We start from the raw sequence: 21,764 nt of genomic DNA, 5'->3' as shown, positions 1-21,764 counted from the left end.
CCAAAGTCTGAAGGGGGCCTTGGTGTTATTGATATACAAGGATGGAATAGGGCTTGTTCTGTGAGGTTGATTCGAAACTTATTGGCTGATGAGGGTTCCTTGTGGGTGGCTTAGACTCGGTCTTATGTTATTAAAAATGCAGATTTTTGGCATATGGTTCCTCCTACTGATGCTAGCTGGAATTTCAAAAAGCTATTGAAGATGAGACATTCGGTTAATCATCTCTTTGTTAACCGTGATTGTGCCCTCAGTACTAGGCAGATATGGGAGGACTTGCGCATCGTGGCTCCAAAGGTTGCTTGGCATCATCTGGTTTGGTTTTCCGGGCGCATCCCTAAGCACAGCATAATTCTGTGGATGGCCATTTTGGATAGGCTTCCCACCCGGGTTAGATTGATGTGAATGGGACTAGTAATATAGAATGATCGATGTCTCTTCTGTGATTTGGTGCCTGAGACTAGAAATCACATTTTCTTTGAATGTGATTATGCTAAAAGCCTGTGGAAGGCCATCCTTCTTCTCTGTGGAGTTAACCGAAGAGTAAGCCACTGGGAAGGCGAGCTTTCATGGGCTGCTCACTGCCTTAAAGGAAAGTCCCTTCTCATGAGAGTGTTTAAGCTTGCTTTGACAAGCTATGTGTATGTCATATGGAGAGAAAGGAACAACAGACTGTATGGTGGATTGCTTAGGCCGATGAGTGATATCCTGCTGAGCATTAAAACTGATATCCAGATTCGACTCGATGGTTAGCCAATTAATAGAAGTGACTCTAGGAACATTGCCCTTTGTGTTAGCTGGGGTATTTCATAATTGTGATTTTGTTTTCTCTGTTCCTTGTTAGCCTTTGTTTAGCCTTTGTTTTGCATCTGTTCTCTTTGGTAATGCTTTGCTATTAGATGGATGATGTGTTGTAATGAGTTGGTTTTTTTTGTAGCAGAATTCTGCTTTCTTGGGTAATGAAATTGATTATCCAAAAAAATATTTAATAAATTAATAATATAAATTATCGAAATATAGTTTTTTTCAAAATCAATGATCAAAAATGAAAAAAAAAACTAAAAAAATAATCATTATCAGTAGTTTATCCAAAAAATAATTACAATTTATATACTCATTATCATAATATAATAATAGTATATAGTATTTATAATTTTATTGATTTTATATCTATATACTCGACGGACCAAAGATTGAAAATCATGATACTTAGGTGACTCGACGATGCAAACAACGGTAAGGAAGACAACGATCGACAAGGGATATGTCAAGGGTGGCGGGGACAGCGATGGCAGTAGCGGTTGTGGCCAACGGTAAGGTTGAAGTTAGGGATTTAGGGTTGATTTGGGGGATTTGATTTTTTTTTGTAATTTTAAGGAAATTAGGTTTTTAATATAATAATATTTTTAAGTTTTTAAAAAAAATTAAAATTAACTAAACACGACATCTGTTATTTAACGACTATGCACCTAAAAATATAATATTAAAAATATTAAATATATATTAACTAAAAAAATAATTCAAATACCTAAATATAAATAATGATATAATTTAAACACTTACTTTTATATTAAATCTTTAATTAAAAATTTTATTAAGTAATTTTAATAATTAAATAAAACATTATTCTCCCTTAAATTTGTAAAAAAAAAGAAAAGAAAAAAGAGAGTATGATAATAATTAACGATGACGATGATGTTTGGTTGTATTAGGACCTCGCTATGACGAAAGTGGCCCCACTGATCCTCTGGCCTGGAAATCACTGTACACGCGTCAACTTCTTATTTTCCAAATTTTCTTTTAGCTTTGAAGAAGATTCGCCCACACCTTTTTCTTCTGTGGTTCCCACCACTTAATGAAAACCCTTCTATTAATTTTAATTTTTATTATTATTAGTTTTGTATCTTTCTGTGGGAGGGTGTAATTCCACGAATATGAGGGTCCCACCTGTACGCAGAAAGTCAATAAAACAGCCAATGAGAGGAGAGTTGAGTCTCTCGACAACTGCCCACCCATCTATTGTCGGCTTTATCGTTGCCTTTTACTCGATTAGACACGTGTCGACTGCTTCTGTCACGTGACCAAACTGTCCTCTCTTACCGTCGTGCCCTTGTTCCATAGCCTCCCCGCTCCATTATTTCCCGTCAAAATGACCCTGTATATATTTTCTTTGATAAAATACGCTTTTAGTTATAAAAAATGACAAAATTGCTCAAATAGTAAGCTGAAAAGACTTATTTAAGTAAAATGCATCATAAATTATTTCATGATCTAGAATGATTATTATAGTAACTCGAGGATTCCATGAGGACTATACAATAATTTTCAAAAAGCATGTTGGTTACACGTGGATTTATGAAAAGTGTGTTAATTGCACTATGACTTCCTTATGTTGCTTGCATGCACATTAGCTGGCTCGATTTGTGTATATATAGCAGTTGTAGTTAGATTTGAAATTTGAAGAGTTAGAAATTGTAATGAGAAAAAATGTGATTATCGTGCTTCCAATCAGCAATATATATCAGACATTTTTCACAATGTTTTGTTTCGTTTTAGCTGGTGGACATTACTTTAATAAGTATTATTCTAATAATTTATACAAATTTATTTTATATTTTAGTCTATTAAATAAAATAATTTCTAAGAGATATATAGAGATCTTTATGCACATAAGAAAGCGTGAGAAGTTGCTTTGAAATATTTAAAAAATAATAAAATCGGTGAAAGAAATATTTCAAAAATGAAATATAATTATTTATGATTTTCATTGTTCAAACAACACACTAATCAATTAGAAAATCAACTTATATTAACGAAGAAATATGACATCGTAAAATCCTGTGACTCTCAAATGACATATAATAAATTTGTGCGACCCCTCATGCTGCATCCCTCGATGACGGATGATTTGCTCCCCACCATTCTACAATTAATTCATTAAATTAACCATAAACTTGTTATATTTAAACTCCTAAATAATTATACATATTCTTTCAAATGAAAAAAAAATGATAAAAATAACATATGAAGTTATGCTTCCATCTTTCTAATTACTCTATAGAAAAATTATATATTTTACTAATATTTCTATAAAACATGCATACTAGAGTAATATTTAATTTTTAAAATATTACTAATAGTTTTAATATAAATAAAACTATAACAATATTAATGATAAAAATAAAATTATAAAGAAATTTAAATTTCAAATATTTATTTTATACTATACATAATAATATTTTTAATAATATATTTCAGATAGTTTTTAAATTGTAATATTAATGAAAATTTTCCAATTCATTATTTTTCCAATATATCCACAATATATATATATATATATATATATATAATATTTTGATTATAAATAATATTAATAAATAAAATTTGACAGTTAAATTTAACCTTCAACCTTAATTTTTATTGTATTGATTTTCATTTTCTTTATTTATTTTATTGGTCACTATAATTAATTTTAAGCTACAACTACTTAAATATATATCCAAACCCTATACCCTAAATTTGAACTTAAACTAACTTTTGAACATAAAAATAATTTAAATTAATTTAAACTAAAAATGAAATAATTTATCTAATTTATTAAAATGCTAAAAAATAAATCTTATAAAATTTTTATTCAAAGTTATGATCGTCCTTCTTTCTCTCAACATATCCATAACATAATATACATAATAATATTTCAAATATAAATAATATTAAAAATAAAATTTGACAGTTAAATTTGATCTTTAACCCTATTTTGATTGTGTTGATTTTCATTTTTTTATTTATTCTATTAGTCACTAAAATTCGTTTTAAACTACAACAATTTTTACTCATAAAAATAATTTAAATTAATTTTAAACTAAAAATAATATAATTTATCTAAATTCTTAATAAAAATAACACAATTTAAATGAAAATTTTAAAACATAATAAAAACTTACAAAAATTTTGCTTTGAAGATATACTTCGAATTTATACTACTCTTTCTTCATTCTTCTTTTTTCTTCAAACAATTGTGTGCTTCAAATTGATCATGCAATGCGCCTAGTTATCAACCAATTTGGCAATCTTGCTGTTATTTTCCGGCGTCTCTGCCTACCGGGATAAATTTAGGTGGGGATGGTCAAACCTCAATTTCAAATTTTTATATATTTTAGATATTTTCTTTGTATTTCTATAAAAAAATATATTTTATTCCGCTTAAATTTTATGTTCCTGCTACTTCCCCTATGTCGCCTGCCAAGATTCTCGCGAGCAGACTGTATCATTGAGAGCCAACGTGCATGCAAGTAGCATGAGAAAATCGTTATACAATCAACATGCTTTCTAGAAATCGTCATACAATTAACATGTTTTAGAAAAAAAACAACTTATAATTTTAACGAGATTCTTGAAATACTACAACAATCGTCCTAGACGATGAAATAATTTTTGATTCATCATATTCAAGCAATTCTTTTTCCATCACAAAAAGCAATTTTACCAGACTTGTCGATGGTAAAAGTTTTGTGAAAGAATTATAGATTTGAAAAATAAAATGGAGAAAATTTTAATTCCATGAAAAAGATGCGTGATACAAATTTCTTACTTGGAAATGGACATTGACCTTTGTTTCGTTTTAAAATGCTTTAATTCTTTATATGAAACGGCACGTGGTTTCTCTACATCCAAATGACTATGAAAGAGGTGGACAGTTATAAGCTAGAATTGGATTAAAAAATGGGTTTGCCTGCCTATTCTTGTTGGATTCCGCTGCATAATTTACAAGCTTTTTTGGAGTTTGATAATGGTTATTGTAACCTTACGAGAATCGAACATGTTATGGATAGCTCAATTTTAATTAGATTGATAGAAAAGGGGCAGCAAAGGGATAGAAAGATTTTTGCAAGTTTTAGTGCCTGACAAAGTGTAGACAATCCAATGTCCCATGTTTGAGTTCAGACTATCAATGCCACTCAGTATCCCAATTATTGTTCCTTTGAATCTGTTTTTAAAAATATGCAAATCTATCACCACTCATTTATATAAATATGTATAAATATTTGTCTACATCTTATATACATACAACTGTTACGAAAATTTACACGAACGAAACCACTTTAATAGTTAAAGAAATTGTTGTTATTTAAAAGGTTTCGAGTTCTAACACTAACGACTATAGCATATAGAGTATTGATTGTTGAATGATTGATAGCCTTTAAAATATATATTATCACATGTAAAATCGCCCTAAATTAATAAAAAAAGAGAGTAAAATATACAAATAGTCCCCCAACTATATGATACTGTTTTATTAAAACTATCGACAATTAAAAGTTACAAAATTATCCTTCGACTACATAATATTATTTGTTATATCCATCGACTATTAAAAGTTACAAAATGATCACCCGGCTTTCATTATGTTCAAACTCATAATTTTCCGTTAAAAAATTAACGATTGTCTAAACTGGACGTTAACATGATGTTTGTGATATGATAGTTGTTTGAGATTATGTGATCAAATTTTATCATATCACAATCAACAGACTAACATTCAGCACAAAATACCGCCAATTTTTTTAACGTAAAAAGATGAGTTTGAGATATAACGAATAGTCGAGAGACTTAATAAAACAATACTCTATAATCAAAGAACCATTTACGTACTTTACCCTAAAAAAACTCAAAAATTTTGAAATTACAATTCTCATTATTTTTCTAAAAAAGTTGTCATTAAAAATATCTCAATTTAATATATATAAAGATCTCAGTGATAAAAAAATGTTGTTTTTGAAATAGTCGATTTAAGCAATTACATTTACGGGAGTATGTTCATTGTCAATATTTATTTTTGAACGGATACTACCCCCATAAACACCCAAACACCCGAGATTAATTAAATATATCTGAATTGAATTCCGAACCGCAACCAAAGAAAATATTGTAGCCAAATGGACACCTGGAAAACAAATTAAGGAAATAACTGCCTCGTTTTTATTTCAAAGCTTGACCTAACGTCAGAAACATTAGTACTTACAACAAAGGATATAGCTTGGATTTCCCTACATTAAAAATACTTTTAACATCTATTTCTTCTATGAACATATATCACCACAAGGGAGAAAAGCCCTAAAACAATACAAAACTCAATAGTAAACTGTCTGGATATCTCATATCTGTCTTCTTAAGCAGATATGTTGTTACCCTAAGCAACAAAGAAACCTTTAGACTAACAAACATGGTTGGCACCTTACACACGTAGAGCTTAACTATTTATGCACATGATTGCTAGTACTGTTTACTTACCAGCCGTAGATAGGATTTTCCACCTGTGGAGGTAAGAGATGAAGGTCTTTACAATGTTGCTTGTTGTAATCCCGTGTACCGGGTATTGCCCCGGTGCAAAGTCTAAGAAACTCGTTCCCCGTGAGACAATAGTGGGCGAATGCTAAACCCCCATCGAGCATCTCTGAAAGGTTTGACATTGAAAACGATTTTGCAATTATGTTTCCATTGGGTCTCACTTTTGCAGGATCATGTTCGTTATTTAAAACTCGGTCAAGCTCCGAATATTCTACAAATCTTTGGGTAGCAGCTTCCCATGACAGGTTGTACATTTGCTCAGGAGTAAGAGGTTGAGGCTCTTTTGTCAATGCTTCCTTTACTTTAGCAACAAAGTCTTCACATGTCTTGTAAGTCAGACAGTTGGGAAATGACCTAAAGAACTCATTCGAGGGATGGTCTGCACATATTACGAATTTTCCCATCGCAAGTGCCTCTGCAGTAGCTGTGCAAAGCACATCACTGACACTAGGGTTTATGAAGACTTTGTACCTGCGGGCAAAGAAAAGAACCTTAGAATGTTATAGATGGGGCAACTATACTTGTACAAGGATTACTTTCCGAAGACTTGCTAAATATATTTTCTGAAAACCAACTATTATCTCAGCAAATGATTGGATAGCTTACCTGTGAAGAGAATCATCAGCGTGGTCCCTTCCTTTCATAAAATTAAGGTTCAAATTCAACCTCTTAGCAGTACTCTGAACTTCATTTGCATCCTCACCATTTCCATACACATCCAACTTGAAACCTTCAAGATCATTCTTGTTCTTTGCCAGCAAATCTATCAACTCTCTGTACCCTTTAGCCCAAACCATCTTGCCTAAGAAGTATGCTCCTTTAGAAAAGGCTTGCTGCCCAAGTTCCCTTTCTTCAGCAACTTTCTCCCCAATTTTCAAAAACTTCGGATTTACTCCATGAACATTGCAAATCACGGACTTTGGTAGATCCTGAGTTGCAGCAGAAAGACGAAGAACCTGAAGGGTGGAAAACAAACTTAGTTTGTCATATAAAGAATGATTCTTCGAGTTTACCAGTAAGTTTTTTCAATTACTGGTTTAATGAGCATGAGACTGATCCTATGATACAAGTTAGAATTGAAAGAAAAATGACAGTCAACGATGCCAAAAATGCATAAACAGAATAGACACACACCTTGTGACAGTATGCTCTACTGACCCAATTGTTGATGTGTTTCACAAGAAAGGCTTGTAGAGCACCATTCTTCTCCCTCTTAATATATTCCAAGTAATTTGTGTGAACGATACCAACAACATGGTTGAATTTATCGGTCCATCTTTTACCATGATGGTACCAGTTCAGATGTTCAGGTTCTTCCAAAATACAAATGTCTGCATCTTTTGATGAAATAAACTGAGAAGTGTCTCCAGCAGGTATTATGCTTCGCCTTTCTTTTGAAAACTAGAAAGCAATTAGCAAATTATTGTCAGTTATTATATATGTTAAATGATTGAGAAGACAGAACATGATGTAATACATTAAATGTTACCTTTCCCGGATAAAAGGAAATTTTAAAATCAGCCTTAAATCCAGTCCTTTCTTCAACCCAGTTACGCATATAATTCTCCTGCTCTTCTGGTGAACTGAAAGTAAGACTGCTCGGATAAACAAGTTCTTGATCAGATCTGCAAAGCCAGGGAACCAAAAGAGTAACATTTTGTTTTTCTGATTTGGCCAAGTACGCTGCCCGAAAAAGTGGATTTACGGCAGTTCCCGTCATCCATGGAAGGCTGGCAGTTGTAACAATGGCAACATGCCTTTTCCCATCTGAGACATCATGCTTTGTGAAGTCTGTCCAAAACCCCCCCTCATAACAATGCCCTGTACTTTGAAGAACACTGGCAATCCTTAAATCCAGTTCATCATTTATCTTATCACTGTCAACAGTAGGGGGTTCTCCTTCGGCAAGGGAGCGCAAAACAAGTTGGTTCTTACGTTTGCTACACAAGCTCTCAACTATCTTGTTACATACATCTGAGAAATCACATTTACGAAAGTTGTAAAAAATTAGTGCCAGTTAGACTCGATACCCTTATGCATCATGTAGATATCAGTAAAGCAACCAAACAGGGAAATGTAGAATATGTAGTGCCTCATATTTTCATGGGTAACCATTTTTCCCCTAACAGATGTAAAATGGCAGGCTAATGACATCAGTTCTGACTGCATAACTGAGTAAATGAAGTCATACTAAAGAAAGTGAAGAGAAAAGGGAAAATTAGGAACTGTTATCGTTTAGTGGAAGTGGAAAAGCTCTTCTTCCCAGTATCTTGAGTATTTGAAATTCTTGAAAGGTGGCATAGCCATAATGAAAAAGAAATTGATTAAAAATCTTTATTTCTGTCACGTATAAGGATGTTTAAAAGTTAAAACCAGCATCAAGCGGCCTGCTACTTCCTCAAGAATCAACTGCCTATTGATTATTCAGCTTAATTATTCCCGGAATAGAAACAACATAATGTATTATTTCAAGCATTAAAAGTTCCAAATTACTCCAGAACAATGTACTTTCAAGGTGGTGTCCCCAATTTTATCCACAATAGATGAAGCCCTTAATGACATTTTACAGATTCTATTAGACAGGATATCGACTCAAATATAAGCTGTCATTACCCTACAAAAGTAATCATAATGGAAAGAAGAAACAAGTGAATATAGTCCTCCAAATTTAAAGAAGATGCCAAGAATAGATCAAACCTATAAGAGATTAGTTCAAATGCAAAACTTCAAACTCAACATCCTGGTACATTTTAAAAGTGAAAATGAGAGAGTTATAGGTACTTACCCCTTCTGACACCAAGTTGGTCCAAAAAAGGCCCAGATTGTCTGACAAGATAGGCTAGAAGTTCAGGTACGTCCAATGGGGGTACTTCCTATATCAAACAGGAAAAAGAAAAATAAACATTCAGAAACGCACATATTTTACCAAGCATCTAAAGATCCAATAACGTTTGAATATGCGTACAATATCCATTAAATCCCAGGGCCATGCTCAACTACATTATATTGAGCCTATCACACCGACTAAAAATATAAAGCACATGGATTGTAACTATAGGTTAAAAAACCCATTGATGGGAAATATTTCTATAAATTCAAATATTATAATGTTTATTTTAAGAGAAGGCCAGAAAAGTTGTGTGATAGAAAGATTGACATTCATTCAAAGAAAAAGACTCACAATCAGCAAATTTTCTTTTAGTTTGAAGCTTTTACATGGAGTCTATATGCAAGTTTTCGGTGCCTCTCCAGCTAGATAAGTCCATACGCAAATTCCCTAAGTTCAAGAGGCATTAAATCCCCTATCAAAATGCAGTGAACCTTAATCAACCCCAATAGTTGGATAGCAAAGAATGGAAAGTAGAAAAAACATTAAAACATAGAGGAATGTCAAAGATGCTATGCAAAGGATGAGGTAGAAAATTTAATTCAGGCCACCTACAATTGAATATGTTTTGGTTTTACTCCATTGTGGCTGTGACCAGGAATACAAAAAAATTAATAGCAGATTGTGCCAATTCCAACCAAATAACCACAGATTCAAATATACAGAAGCATGGAAAAATAGGCCCTACTGTTGTGTAGACAACAGTCTAGTTACCTATTGCCTATCATCACAAAGGAGTATAATATAAAACTATTATAGTTATAAGAGCTTTGAAAGGCTTTCATGCTTATTTCCTCACATGAATACCATTGTTATGTTGTTGGTGAATCTGTGAGCCATCGGTTATGCTATACCAAATGATCCACCCATTACAACCAAAAACAAAACTTTCACTAGCATTCATGGAACATATAAATGGCATGACTACATCAAAGAATTGGAAATTACGAATAAATGGCAGATTGCATCAAAGAATTAGAAATATGAATAACACAAATGAATGCAACAATCCATAGTTTGAGAAGCGAACCTTTGACTCCTGAGGCTCCTTGCATATTGCTTTCTGCAAAATAAATAAATTGATCAACTAATTGCATAAGGATTTTTAATTTGCATTAATCAGATGATAAAATCACAAAAAAAAAAAAAAAAAAAAAAACAGAAGAGGAACAAGTCCAGAGTGTACAAGCAATACCTAAAATGTTCAACATTCAATTCAATACCATCTATCAGAGCTGGATGCATGTTTAAAAACAGATTATAACAAAGCTCTTACTTTTACAGAACATTTAGAGTAAGAAAGCTTAAAATGCTCACAATAAAAGTTATATCAACCTTTCCATCACGGGAACTTCATGTTTGAAAAAAGAAAAAAAAAATACAGGAATCTTAAGATATCAAATCCTTATTACCCATTTGTATTGTCATGAATCATGATGATATTTTGTTTTAATTAGCCTGGCATAATTGATTGGTCAAATGGAAAGCAGCAAACTACCTATCACAATATCTGAAGTTTCCACAAGTATTTTGACCAAATTTCTCTCCTCAGCAGTGCCCAATCATGAGAGTGTAGGACTTCCTAACAAGGAAATTGGATTCATATCTGATTTTACTACCCTTGAGATGTGAATGCATACTCTTTGCAGTAGTACTTCCTGCATCTATATCCAAAGTATATGAACCAATTGATTAACTTAAAGCCTCAGTTATATCATTTTCCCATTGGGGAAAAAACAAGAATAAACGTCTACATATACCGTTGGATTCAGCCTTAAAAAGCCATCACTACCATGCTTATTTTAGAGGAAAATTGGAGTTATAGAAGGCCCTAGGATATAAAGATTATCACAATTTTTATCTTATCCTTTAAAAACATAAAAAAATACAATTCATTCTAACCATCATGTTTATTCGGATTTGAATATCACAACAGTGACCAATTAGCAGCTCTGTTATGATGAATATAACACCGCCACCAAGCATGTTAAACAATAAAAAATCCCACTTCACAGACACGGTATGAGAAACAACTAACCCCTTCATTGGTAAGAGAATGAGTATTCCAAGATCCTTTAAATTCTTTTTCTAAGGTAAAATTTCAAGCAACTTAAGAACTCGAATGAATTGTTCTAAAATTTTGGTCTAATACAGAAATTTCAGTATCCTAAGCACTTGAATTTTCCAACTACACTGGCCACTCTGTATTCATCAAAATTCTCTACTTTCAAACTAAATCAATAAAGTGAATTCTGGAACTAAAAAGCCCCACATGAAGCAAAAACCCAACGCAAAAGAATTGAACCTGATGGTAGTTATACATCCGTGCGACTACAACCATCAAATTTACACCGTTCCAAAGTCCAAACCATAACAGTAGTCTCAAACTAATTAGCACGTCAATAATATTGTGAAAAGAAAAGCTTTCCCAATAACTCGGGAAAAAGCAGGGGAAAAGAACGGAGCTTACCAAACTGGACTTAACTTTCTCAACAAACTCACTATTCTTAAATCCACCAAAAATCTCCACCGAATTTTTTTTCTTCTCAAACTCTCTTAACCTGGTCTTGAACGCCCGAATTGGCTCCCAATCCCCAAAACTCCCTTCCTCTTTAAACCCCAAGCTCCTACTTTTCCTAAACTTATTGAATTCCATAATTCCATACATATCCTCCTCATCGGTCTCGTCCAACTCCGCCACAATGGCGCTCCTTATCCTTGATAAGTCTATCCCCAACTTCGCCCTCGGTCCCCATTTCTCCATCACTTTCCGGCTAATCTCGGGAGCGGAATAAACCCTGCGAAACTCCGATATCTTAGGCTGCAGCTTCTTCATGAAGTCGATTTCCGAGGATTGTCGGATCGCTGGTACGGAGAAAGTCGGAGCGGCGGATTGTATTAAGTTCTCGATTTCCCTGTCAAAAGTGGCGGCGAGATTCTTGAAGGAGTTGGCTCGGTCTTTCATGAGCTGCAAATCGGCGTCGGCGGAGTCACGAACCTCTCTCCAACCTTTAGAAATGAAGGAGAAAGCAGTGGATGAAGAGCCCTTTTCCATGGCGCGTAAATTCAGCTAGGGTTTTCAATAATTCCGTTAACAGGGATTTCTTTTGAATTTAATACTTTTGGGGATTCACTCTTTCGCAGAGATGGGGAAATTAGCTAACGGCTAAGGTTTATAGTGGTGAAGAACAAGGAAGGTAAGAGGGGGAGACAGTTGGCGTGCCACGTAGGAGAGTGGAGGGGAATTTCCTTGCAGACGTGGTGGATGTCACGTGTAATTAAGAGGTGGCGTGTGTTGATTGGGTCGGGTTGGGTTTGGTAAGAACTAAAGAATATGCTAGAGAATGGTCGACTCCTCTGGGGAATGTACTGTAGCCTTTTGTGGTTTAGAGACCCCCAGGGCCCAGGTAAGTTTTTGTGGTTTAGAGTTGATTGGGCGTCGTCTTCATATTTTATACATGCATGATAACAAAGATAACTTGGTGGTGCGGTGTACTGTAGGGACTTGAGTTCAAGTTTAAGTCGGTTTCTCTAAATTCAGGTAAAACCGGATATATATCGTGTTAGGTTAATTTGGTGATTCAGATCAAATCAGTTCGAGTAATTTTCAGGTTGATTTGACATCATATTCAATTCAAATTCCGATCAAGTTAATTTCAGTTCGAATCGATGTCAGTTTAAGTTCGATTCAATATAACGAGAAAACAACTTGATTATGAAAAAACGTTAGATATTTATTTTTTAATGAAAGATTCTTTCCAAACAGTTCTATGGCTCCATGGGAATCACTTCACTGGACCAATTCCAGACAATATTGGTAACCTAACTCTCTTGAAAGATCTGAGTCTTAATGGAAATAGCCTTGTTGGTTTGATTCCTAGTAGTTTAGCGAATATGAGATTGGAAACCTTAGATTTAAACAATAATCAGTTTATGGGTTCAATTCCAATGTTTAAAGCCTCAAATGTAACTTTTGCTTCAAATAAGTTAGTTCTGTTAAGCCAGTGAGGGGTTTCTTTGTTCCTCAGAAGTTATGGCACTTTAGAGTTTCTAGATGGACTGAATTACCCTTCCATGCTTGTTTCTTCCTGGTCTGACAATGAGCCTTGCATTTGGGTGGGAATTGCATGTAATGGTGGGAAAGTTTCAATCCTGAACTTGCCCCATTATAATCTCTCTGGTACTTTGAGTCCTTCCGTTGCGAAGTTGGATTCCCTTTCTCAAATTAGGCTACAAGCTAACAATCTAAGGGGCTCTATTCCGAATAATTGGACGAGCTTGAAAGCTCTGGAAACTTTGGATTTTAGTGACAATAATATATCTGGTCCGTTACCGGAGTTTAGTAGCTGGTAATCCTTTATTGAATGGTGATAAGAAGGCCCCTTCCACCACCGGGGACAATGCATTATCCAAAATTTGGATTCTCCGACCGATAGTCGATCTACTTCATTAAAAGGTTCAGGTTCTAGTCCAACTGATTCTTCTGTGGACTCAACGGGAACAAAAGGTTTCAAACGGAACACATTTGGTTCAATCGTTGCACCAGTTGCGAGTTTTGCGGTTCTTGCCTTCCTGGTTGCTCCTCTATCTCTCTACTGTTGTAAGAAGAGACAAGACAGTAAGTTGGTTCCTTCCCTCGTGGTTCACCCTAGGGATCTGTCAGATTCAGACAATGTGGTTAAGGTTGTTGCGAGTAATGGAAGCACTTCTGTGCTAACCGGGAGTGGTTCTGCAAGAAGAAACAGTAGCTGCATTGGGGAGTCTCGTATCATTGAAGCTGGAAACTTGGTCATATCAGTTCAAGTTCTTCGTAATGTAACAAAAAAATTTGCATCCGAAAACGAGCTTGGCCGTGGTGGCTTCGGTGTAGTTTATAAAGGGGAACTAGATGATGGGACACAAATTGCAGTTAAAAGAATGGGGGCTGGTGTGATTACAAGCAAGGCTTTGGATGAATTCCAGGCAGAAATTGCAGTTCTTTCGAAGGTCCGGCACGGTAATTTGGTATATCGTTCGGGTTATTCCATTGAAGGCAATGAAAGAATTTTTGTTTATGAATATATGCCTCAAGGAGCTCTTAGCAAGCATCTTTTCCATTGGAAGAGCCTGAAATTGGAGCCTCTATCTTGGAAGAGACGACTAAATATTGCCTTGGATGTAGCAAGAGGAATGGAGTATCTTCACATCCTGGCTCACCAAAGCTTCATACATAGAGATCTGAAGTCTTCAAATATTTTACTTGGTGATGATTTCAGAGAAAAAGTTTCGGATTTCGGTTTGATCAAACTTGCTCCTGATGGTAAGAAATCTGTTGTGACAAGGCTTGCCGGAACTTTCGGTTACTTAGCACCAGAATATGCAGGTATGCAACTCATTTAAGTTTTTCCAATCATTTGCAATGATATTAGGCTGAATAGACATCATATTTTTCCCTCAATAGAGTAGTATTTTGACTTTCATTGACCTAATTTGTCATTCTGATGTAACTTTCTGCTGTTTGATCAAAATAAAATTGAAAAAGAAAGTTCGAAACATTGGTATTGCCTTTCGGTTCGTACTTGGAAAATGCACATGCTTAATATGTGATATATGATCTCAACCAAATGAACTTAGCCCTTGCTTGCATCCCATAGACCCCAATGGTTGTTTTTGATAATTGAAATCCTTTTGTTTTGGTATCAACTCTAACATCACGTGCCAATCAATTCAGTGACAGGAAAAATCACGACCAAAGCCGATGTGTTTAGTTTCGGAGTTGTGCTGATGGAACTTGTAACCGGATTGATGGCACTGGATGATGCTAGGCCCGAAGAGACCAGTATTTAGCTGCGTGGTTCTGCCATATCAAATCAGACAAGGAGAAACTGAGGGCAGCCATAGATCCATGTCTCGACATAAAAGACGAAACATTCAAGAGCATCTCCATCATTGCTGAACTTGCTGGACATTGCATTGCAAGGGAACCCAGCCAAAGACCAGACATGGGCCATGCTGTGAATGTATTGGCTCCACTTCTTGATAAATGGAAACCATGGGATGATGATAACGACGAATATTGTGGTACCGACTACAGTCTTCCACTTAACCAAACGGTGAAAGGAAGAAGCTGAAGGGAAGGAGTTGAGTTACATGGATTTAGTAGACAGCAAAGGTAGTATCCCTGCTAGGCCTACTGGTTTTGCAGACTCGTTCACTTCAGCCGATAGTCGATGAGGAACAGCTAGTTTTATTGCATTTCCTTTAATATTTTTCTCCGTTTGCGAGATTGTAGATGGCTGTTTATGTTCTATCCATTTGAGGATCCCATGTCAATATATAAATATTTATCATTTGTTGTTGCTTTTTATTGGTGGATTTTCATATCTTTAAATTATAAGTTCAAGTTTTGGTGTTTATCTTTCACTTTGTAACATTTTTGTCATCAAAATCCACAAGATTTTAGTTGTAGCATGGTGATAAGTTTACCTTTTAACCAATGTTTTTTATTTATTTTTTATATATGAATTTGATTCCTCTACGAGGCTCTTGTTGTCCATTATTACAGAGCGGGTACATAATGTGGGACATGTTTATGTTTTGTTCCTTTCACCTTGTTTTGAATCAGTAATTATGGAGAAATGATGACTTCAAATGGTGTCAATGGTAAAGATGGGTGACCTTTACTTCCTATCATACACTTGCTATGCTCCCAACTGTTATGGTGCTGTCAGTTGAGCCACTTTAACAACATACTTATTCTATTACTTATTGAATTTGAAATGTTAGAAGATTATTTTTTTGTATTTATAATTAAATTAAAATGACAGCTGATTATCTTATAACTCTCGATAACTAAAATGACCATTTTATAACTTATTATTATTGTATGACCCAATTAAAAAGAAGTCGGAAGACTACGTATAGTACCCTCGATATTTATAGACACGAGTTGAAAAGTGTTTATACATTGGGCCGCAATCCACAAATCTTACTTTTTCTTTAAAACCTCCCGACCAAATAAATCCGATAGCTAATTTCATGACTTACGAAAAATATTTTTTAATAATAACATACATGTATTTTAGAATAAAATTTAAATAAAATAAAATTTTTTTATTGATTAATAATTCATGCTGAGCAGGCTGACACAATTTTTTAAATAAAAAATAATACAATGACGTTACTGAAATTATTTGTTAATTATTATTTTTAGCAGGGTTTTGACATCTAATTCCAACGCAGAGAGAAATACAGAAATATGGACTCCTTAATATATTATTAGAACTCCAAACCCAAACTATAATCTCTAAAATCCCAAGCCCCAAACCTTAGACTCAGCCTTAAATAAGACGATATTAAAATGGAGGTTGTGAAAAGTAAAGTTGACACAACTTTTCTTTTAAATTATGCTTTGACAACCTTTTATTTGTTATTATCATGGTGCATCTATCTCCACTGTACATCACGCTATTACAGTACAACACTAAAAATAAAGGACTGAAAACAAAAGCTGTTATGAATTAAAAAGATTAAAACAGCCAAAACCAGATGATACAAAGAACACAGTTTATGGAGTTCACTAATCTACGGGATGCAGAGGATTGAAGGAAGAAAGGACGAAAGAAAAATACTAATAATAATGTACAAACAGAAACAGAGCAGACAAATTTGGAGATGAGAAACAAGTTTTCTTACAACAACTAAAACTTTTATCTCATTGTTTAAAAAAAAAAAGAAAAAACTTTCATTTCATTCCCTACAGGATGTAAATTCAGCAACCTTGTTTCATCACCACTATTGCCAATTTCAATCTTTCTATTTCCTAGCTTAGCTAATATACCTTGGTTAACAGAAATTAGAATGAACTTACACGTCATCTGAGAAGCAACTGATATGATAAGCCTCAGGGGCATTAGAACTTTGGTCTTGGGTGGAAAAAACTTTTGATGCAGAAAAAGTTCGATATGGACGATGGACAGGAGGTAAGATCAAAGCTGATTGCCTGTCCATTGCCAGTAGCCGTCCACATTTGCTGTACCAGTATGTTCATTTTGTTACTAGAAAAATATTACTACAAGCTAGGGAGAATTATACCAAAAAAATGGAAGGAAACGAAGTCATACTTGTAGACTTTGGTGAATAAAGTTTGATAGCTGCATATCCAGTGCTATAAAAACAAAAACAGAGGCACCTCATTAGCATGAAATGGCTGCTAAAAATTGAATAACAATTCACAGCTTGTCAAACACCATACCAAAAGAGAATGCAATACTGTTTTACTTCTGATTCCATGGAAATACTGGAGGGAAACAGTAGCATGCTCCTGTAATATGCAATAATCTTTAGCATAGCTGAAAGCTTCGGCTCAGTGGATATAAGTAGCTCGAACTAGATAGACTGTTACCGTGATCTGTCTAAATACATGGTAGACCGAAGAACCTTTAGAATGCATGTAACTGCCGCCCTGTGCAAAATGAAAAAGGTAAATACAGAATTGCAATTTCACTGCTATATTGGAGGCAAAGCAATTAAAAGCTTGGACGATGGAACTATGAAGGATTGAAGAAAACAAATTCAAGCTTTGGAAATTGGAACCGGTTTCCTAGTCAACTTTTTGCCAACAAATTGAGTTACCATTGTTTAGCCAAAAAGGAAATAGTCTGCATTGCATTTTTGCTTTCAAACTGAGTTACCCATGAATATGCACAATCAATTTCATGAATCCATGATTATATTATGTACTTCATTTGCCTCTGCTTCTATGCAGCAATACATTTACAGAAGCATCAAAAGATACAACATAACCACGATTTGCCTCTTTCATGGTCATATGCAAATCGAAGGTTTAATAATATAATGAATTTTAAAACAGAGAACAAGAAGCATTCACCTCTTCTGAAAAGATTATCTCATCAGGAGAAAAGAAAGCCACTCAATCTGGATCTGTTGAACCAGCTGGATGCAATGAGACTTCAGCTCTGAAGACAGAAGGAAAGAACAGCTCAATTACAGCAATCTTATCCATAGCAACATTCTGGGCTGCTGGTCTAAGTATACTTGAGCTGCGAAAATATGTTTCGGTGCTTCCATGGTATTTTCATTAGCTGTAGCAGGCAATGACGAAGCTCTTTTCAGCCAATCCAATCTTTCATAAGTCAACTTTCAGATTTGACATGTCTTTCTCCAAGTTAGTCAAAACATCAGACAATGTTTTACAATCACTAAGGTTTTCTTGATTATCTTCTGCATGAGCTGGCAATTTGCGGTGTTTCTTTGACACATGGTCAGTGCCCTCAACATCCTCTTCATCATTAAGGTGAGGAAAAAATCACCTTTTCTGGTCTGTGAAAGCTTTGAGAGCAAGCCTTTGAAAATAAGAAGCATAAGATTAACAATTTGACAATATCTAGTTTCAGCACAAACAATTGTGAGCCAAAGAAAGGAATCTAAATTAAAAAGAACTCAATATATGGTAGTACTATGTTGCAACAAAAAAAGATGATAGTGAATTGAAATGCAAGAAGAAAGCACCACACTAGAGCGCTTTCCGTAAAGCTGAAAAATGATACCATAAAGATAGCCTAAGAAAATCATTTCATTATGTATTCAAAGCAACTCCCTTGCAATAATATATATGGCCCAAGACGGTAGTTTACCTATGAGTTAGGATCTTGGTTCATATCCTTTTTTTCATGTGTGGAACAACCCTTATTCATTCAGAATTGAAATGCAAGAAGAAAGAACCACACTAGAGCGCTTTCCATTGGCAATGCACATTAAGTTGAAAAATGATACCATAAAGATAGCCTAAGAAAATCATTTCATTATGTATTCAAAGAAACTCCCAAATGCAATAATATATGTGGCCCAAGACGGTAGTTTGCCTATGAGTTAGGAGCTTGGTTCATATCCTTTGTTCATGTGTGGAACAACCCTTATTCATTCAGAATTAGACTAGTGCAAGGTAGCAACACCTAATAATCAAGTAGTTAATTTAGAGGAATTCAGTAAATCAGTGAACCATTTCAAAAAACTAGCAATTCATATTGCACATTACACCATGTCAGAATCTACAAGCATTAATAAGAAAATTTTACTAATAAATTTGCATCTTCGCCACTATTCACATTCATTTCAATCTGAACCTTAAAATATTTTTCATTCAAGACAGACAGATGTAATATATCATAATACTATCAGAAAATACTAGTGCTGGATCCTTTACTTTCCTGTAAGATTTAAACCCTATGCAAAATCATAGACAACTAAAATTCATATGACTTTGCAACAAACGATACCAACTCATTAAGGCATTGCTTGGCATCAAAGCTTGGGTAGAATTCAACAATATCAAACTTGATCCATATCTATGGCTGATTGAGTACGAACCTAGTCCGGTCAACAGCAGATGCACCAGCCTGGCCAGCAAGCTGTCGTTTCCAAGCATAAGCCACAACTGCGCCGTAAGGGGACACTAATGGCATATGCAAACCCCAAGAATTACTCGTTGACCGAAGTGACTCATTCAACACTCCAGATTCCTCCAGCTGCTTTCCTAACGAGAAAATCAAATACAAATTTCAAAAACCTAGGCCTGCAAAGCGACATCAATTCTAATATTAAGATAAAAATTTTGCCATTTCTTTTCTATTGTGTTTACCAACGGTGCGGAGGTATTGGAAGTGTTGGTGGATTCGTCTTCTTGGCGGAACAAGTGGAGAGGTTTGGAGCTTTGATGCGGCTGCACAGCGCAAAAAGTGCTTCGAGAAGTCGATCAGCAACTAGACGTATATCGGCGATGAGTCTCGCGGTCTGTCCGAGTCTATCCATTGCTTGAGCCACCTGCTTCGGCGGCGCCTCCCCGGTGGTTGACGAGGGAGGTGTGGACGTCGTCGTCGACGAAGACGGAGGTGGTGCCGCGGCCACCACGGACTGGAGATGGTGTTGATGCTGTTGCAGCATTAGGGTATTGTTAATTTGATCCGAATATCTGAGAATTAGGATAGTCGAAAAGGGTTTTAAAAAATGTCTGCTTATTGTAGGTGTTCCAGAAAGGCCAGGAGAAGGAAAAATCTACTAATTGGCCTAATGATATTTGTACTGTCGAATATTTTCAATTTTCAATTTTCTTTTTTTTTTGTTTCTTTTAATCTTAAAATTTTAGTTTTTTAAGATAAACAAATTGATAAACACATGCTAATAGATTAATTATAGTAACAACGGTACTTTTTTTTATTTCTATATTTAAATCTTAAATTTTAAACGCTTAAATCATAGAAAGAACATACGACATTTAAATAGACAATTGTATAATTTAAATTGATAAAGTACACAAATAGTTCATCTACTATAGGATATTATTTTATTAAATCATTCGATTATTAAAAATTACAAAAATTATATTTCAACTATAGAATGTTACTTCGTTAAGTCTTCATGAGTGATTAAATTTGCATTTATTTTGCTAACAATTATTCCTCTTTGTTTATTTGATGTTACTGATTTGGTTCTGTTTTGCTTATTTTCGTGCATGAACTTTTTTTCCAGAACCAAGAGTAAAGAGGACAATTCTGTATTTTTTTTTATTTCTGGAATCGTGGCTAAAGGTATGAGCACGACTTGGGACATGATGCGGTCCGACGTGGCAGAATCTGACGATCCAGTCAACAACAATTGTAGTTTCTAGAAAGTTCAGTCAACATTATATAGAAGGAGAACGTGCAGAATTGTTTAGGAGTTTGAGTTTGAAATAAATATTTGAGATTTATCTTTTTATTATTTGTAATTCATCTTTCGATTATTTTTAGGGCTATCTTCTAGGATATTTTATTATTTATATTTTTCTTTTTTTAGGAAGTTTATCTCTTTTAAAATTCTCTATGCTATAAATACTCACTTAGGGTGAAGTTTGAGAATGTACTTCTTTCTCTTTTGGATTTATAAAATTCTCTCGGGTTTTTATTAAAGTTCTTTTTTTTTCTTTAGTTTTTAATTTCTTTTCAATTAGCTAAACTTTTTATTTGCCAAAAGTTTAGCGATGACTCGATTTCGTTTGTGAGAATTGAAAAGCACTTAACATCTTCATATAACATTCCCAATTTTCTAAAATATTGATTTGGCATTTTACCCCATCTTTAAAATTCGTTACACTTTCATTTCAAAAGGTCGACGTTGGCTTGAATGTTGTTTGGATTTATAGTTTTGGAGGGAGAATTGGTTGGTTGTAATTCAACTTTCTAGGAACAAACTTAGCAGCGGTCTACTAAGGTGAATCGAGATCGGATTTGACTCTCGTTGAGACACCGTATTCCAATCACGAGCTTCTTCAATGCTTAAAGTTACATTGTTACTAACGATGATAGTTGTGGTTAGTTTAAGTAAGAAGTGAATTTAGGAGATAGACTTGAGAATATTGGTTTACCAGAGAGAAAAGTAAGTTACAAGGGTTGGGCCTTGTAGACTGTAACCAGCATGTTTCTGAAGTAAAATCTCTTTTGATGCCCAATTGAAATTGAGGCAATGACGTGATCCTACTTTTGCACCTTATATTCTT

The 21,764-nt window shown here is 34.5% G+C and overlaps 1 protein-coding gene and 2 pseudogenes across 1 annotated transcript; 1 reads left to right on the top strand and 2 right to left on the bottom strand.

Annotated features, from left to right (window-relative positions):
* Positions 1 to 6,096: 6,096 nt before the first annotated feature.
* On the bottom strand, positions 6,097 to 12,347 carry LOC120135522 (digalactosyldiacylglycerol synthase 1, chloroplastic-like). The gene is made up of 7 exons (XM_039151794.1): positions 11,703 to 12,347; positions 10,263 to 10,295; positions 9,131 to 9,218; positions 7,835 to 8,319; positions 7,480 to 7,746; positions 6,952 to 7,301; positions 6,097 to 6,816 (listed from the first exon to the last, which is right to left on the bottom strand). The coding sequence occupies exons 1-7, from the start codon at positions 12,285 to 12,287 to the stop codon at positions 6,285 to 6,287; spliced, it is 2,340 nt and encodes a 779-aa protein (XP_039007725.1). The 5' UTR covers positions 12,288 to 12,347; the 3' UTR covers positions 6,097 to 6,284.
* Positions 12,348 to 12,576: 229 nt separating this feature from the next.
* LOC120135630 lies at positions 12,577 to 15,486 on the top strand (annotated as a pseudogene).
* Positions 15,487 to 16,930: 1,444 nt separating this feature from the next.
* Positions 16,931 to 20,247, bottom strand: LOC120135518 (annotated as a pseudogene).
* Positions 20,248 to 21,764: the final 1,517 nt, after the last annotated feature.

The sequence above is a fragment of the Hibiscus syriacus genome, unplaced genomic scaffold, assembly GCF_006381635.1.
Source record: "Hibiscus syriacus cultivar Baekdansim isolate YM2019G1 unplaced genomic scaffold, ASM638163v2 tig00110610_pilon, whole genome shotgun sequence".
NCBI lineage: Eukaryota > Viridiplantae > Streptophyta > Magnoliopsida > Malvales > Malvaceae > Hibiscus > Hibiscus syriacus.
Note: the sequence above shows the minus strand (reverse complement) of the source record. Positions and strands in the feature narration are given on the sequence as shown.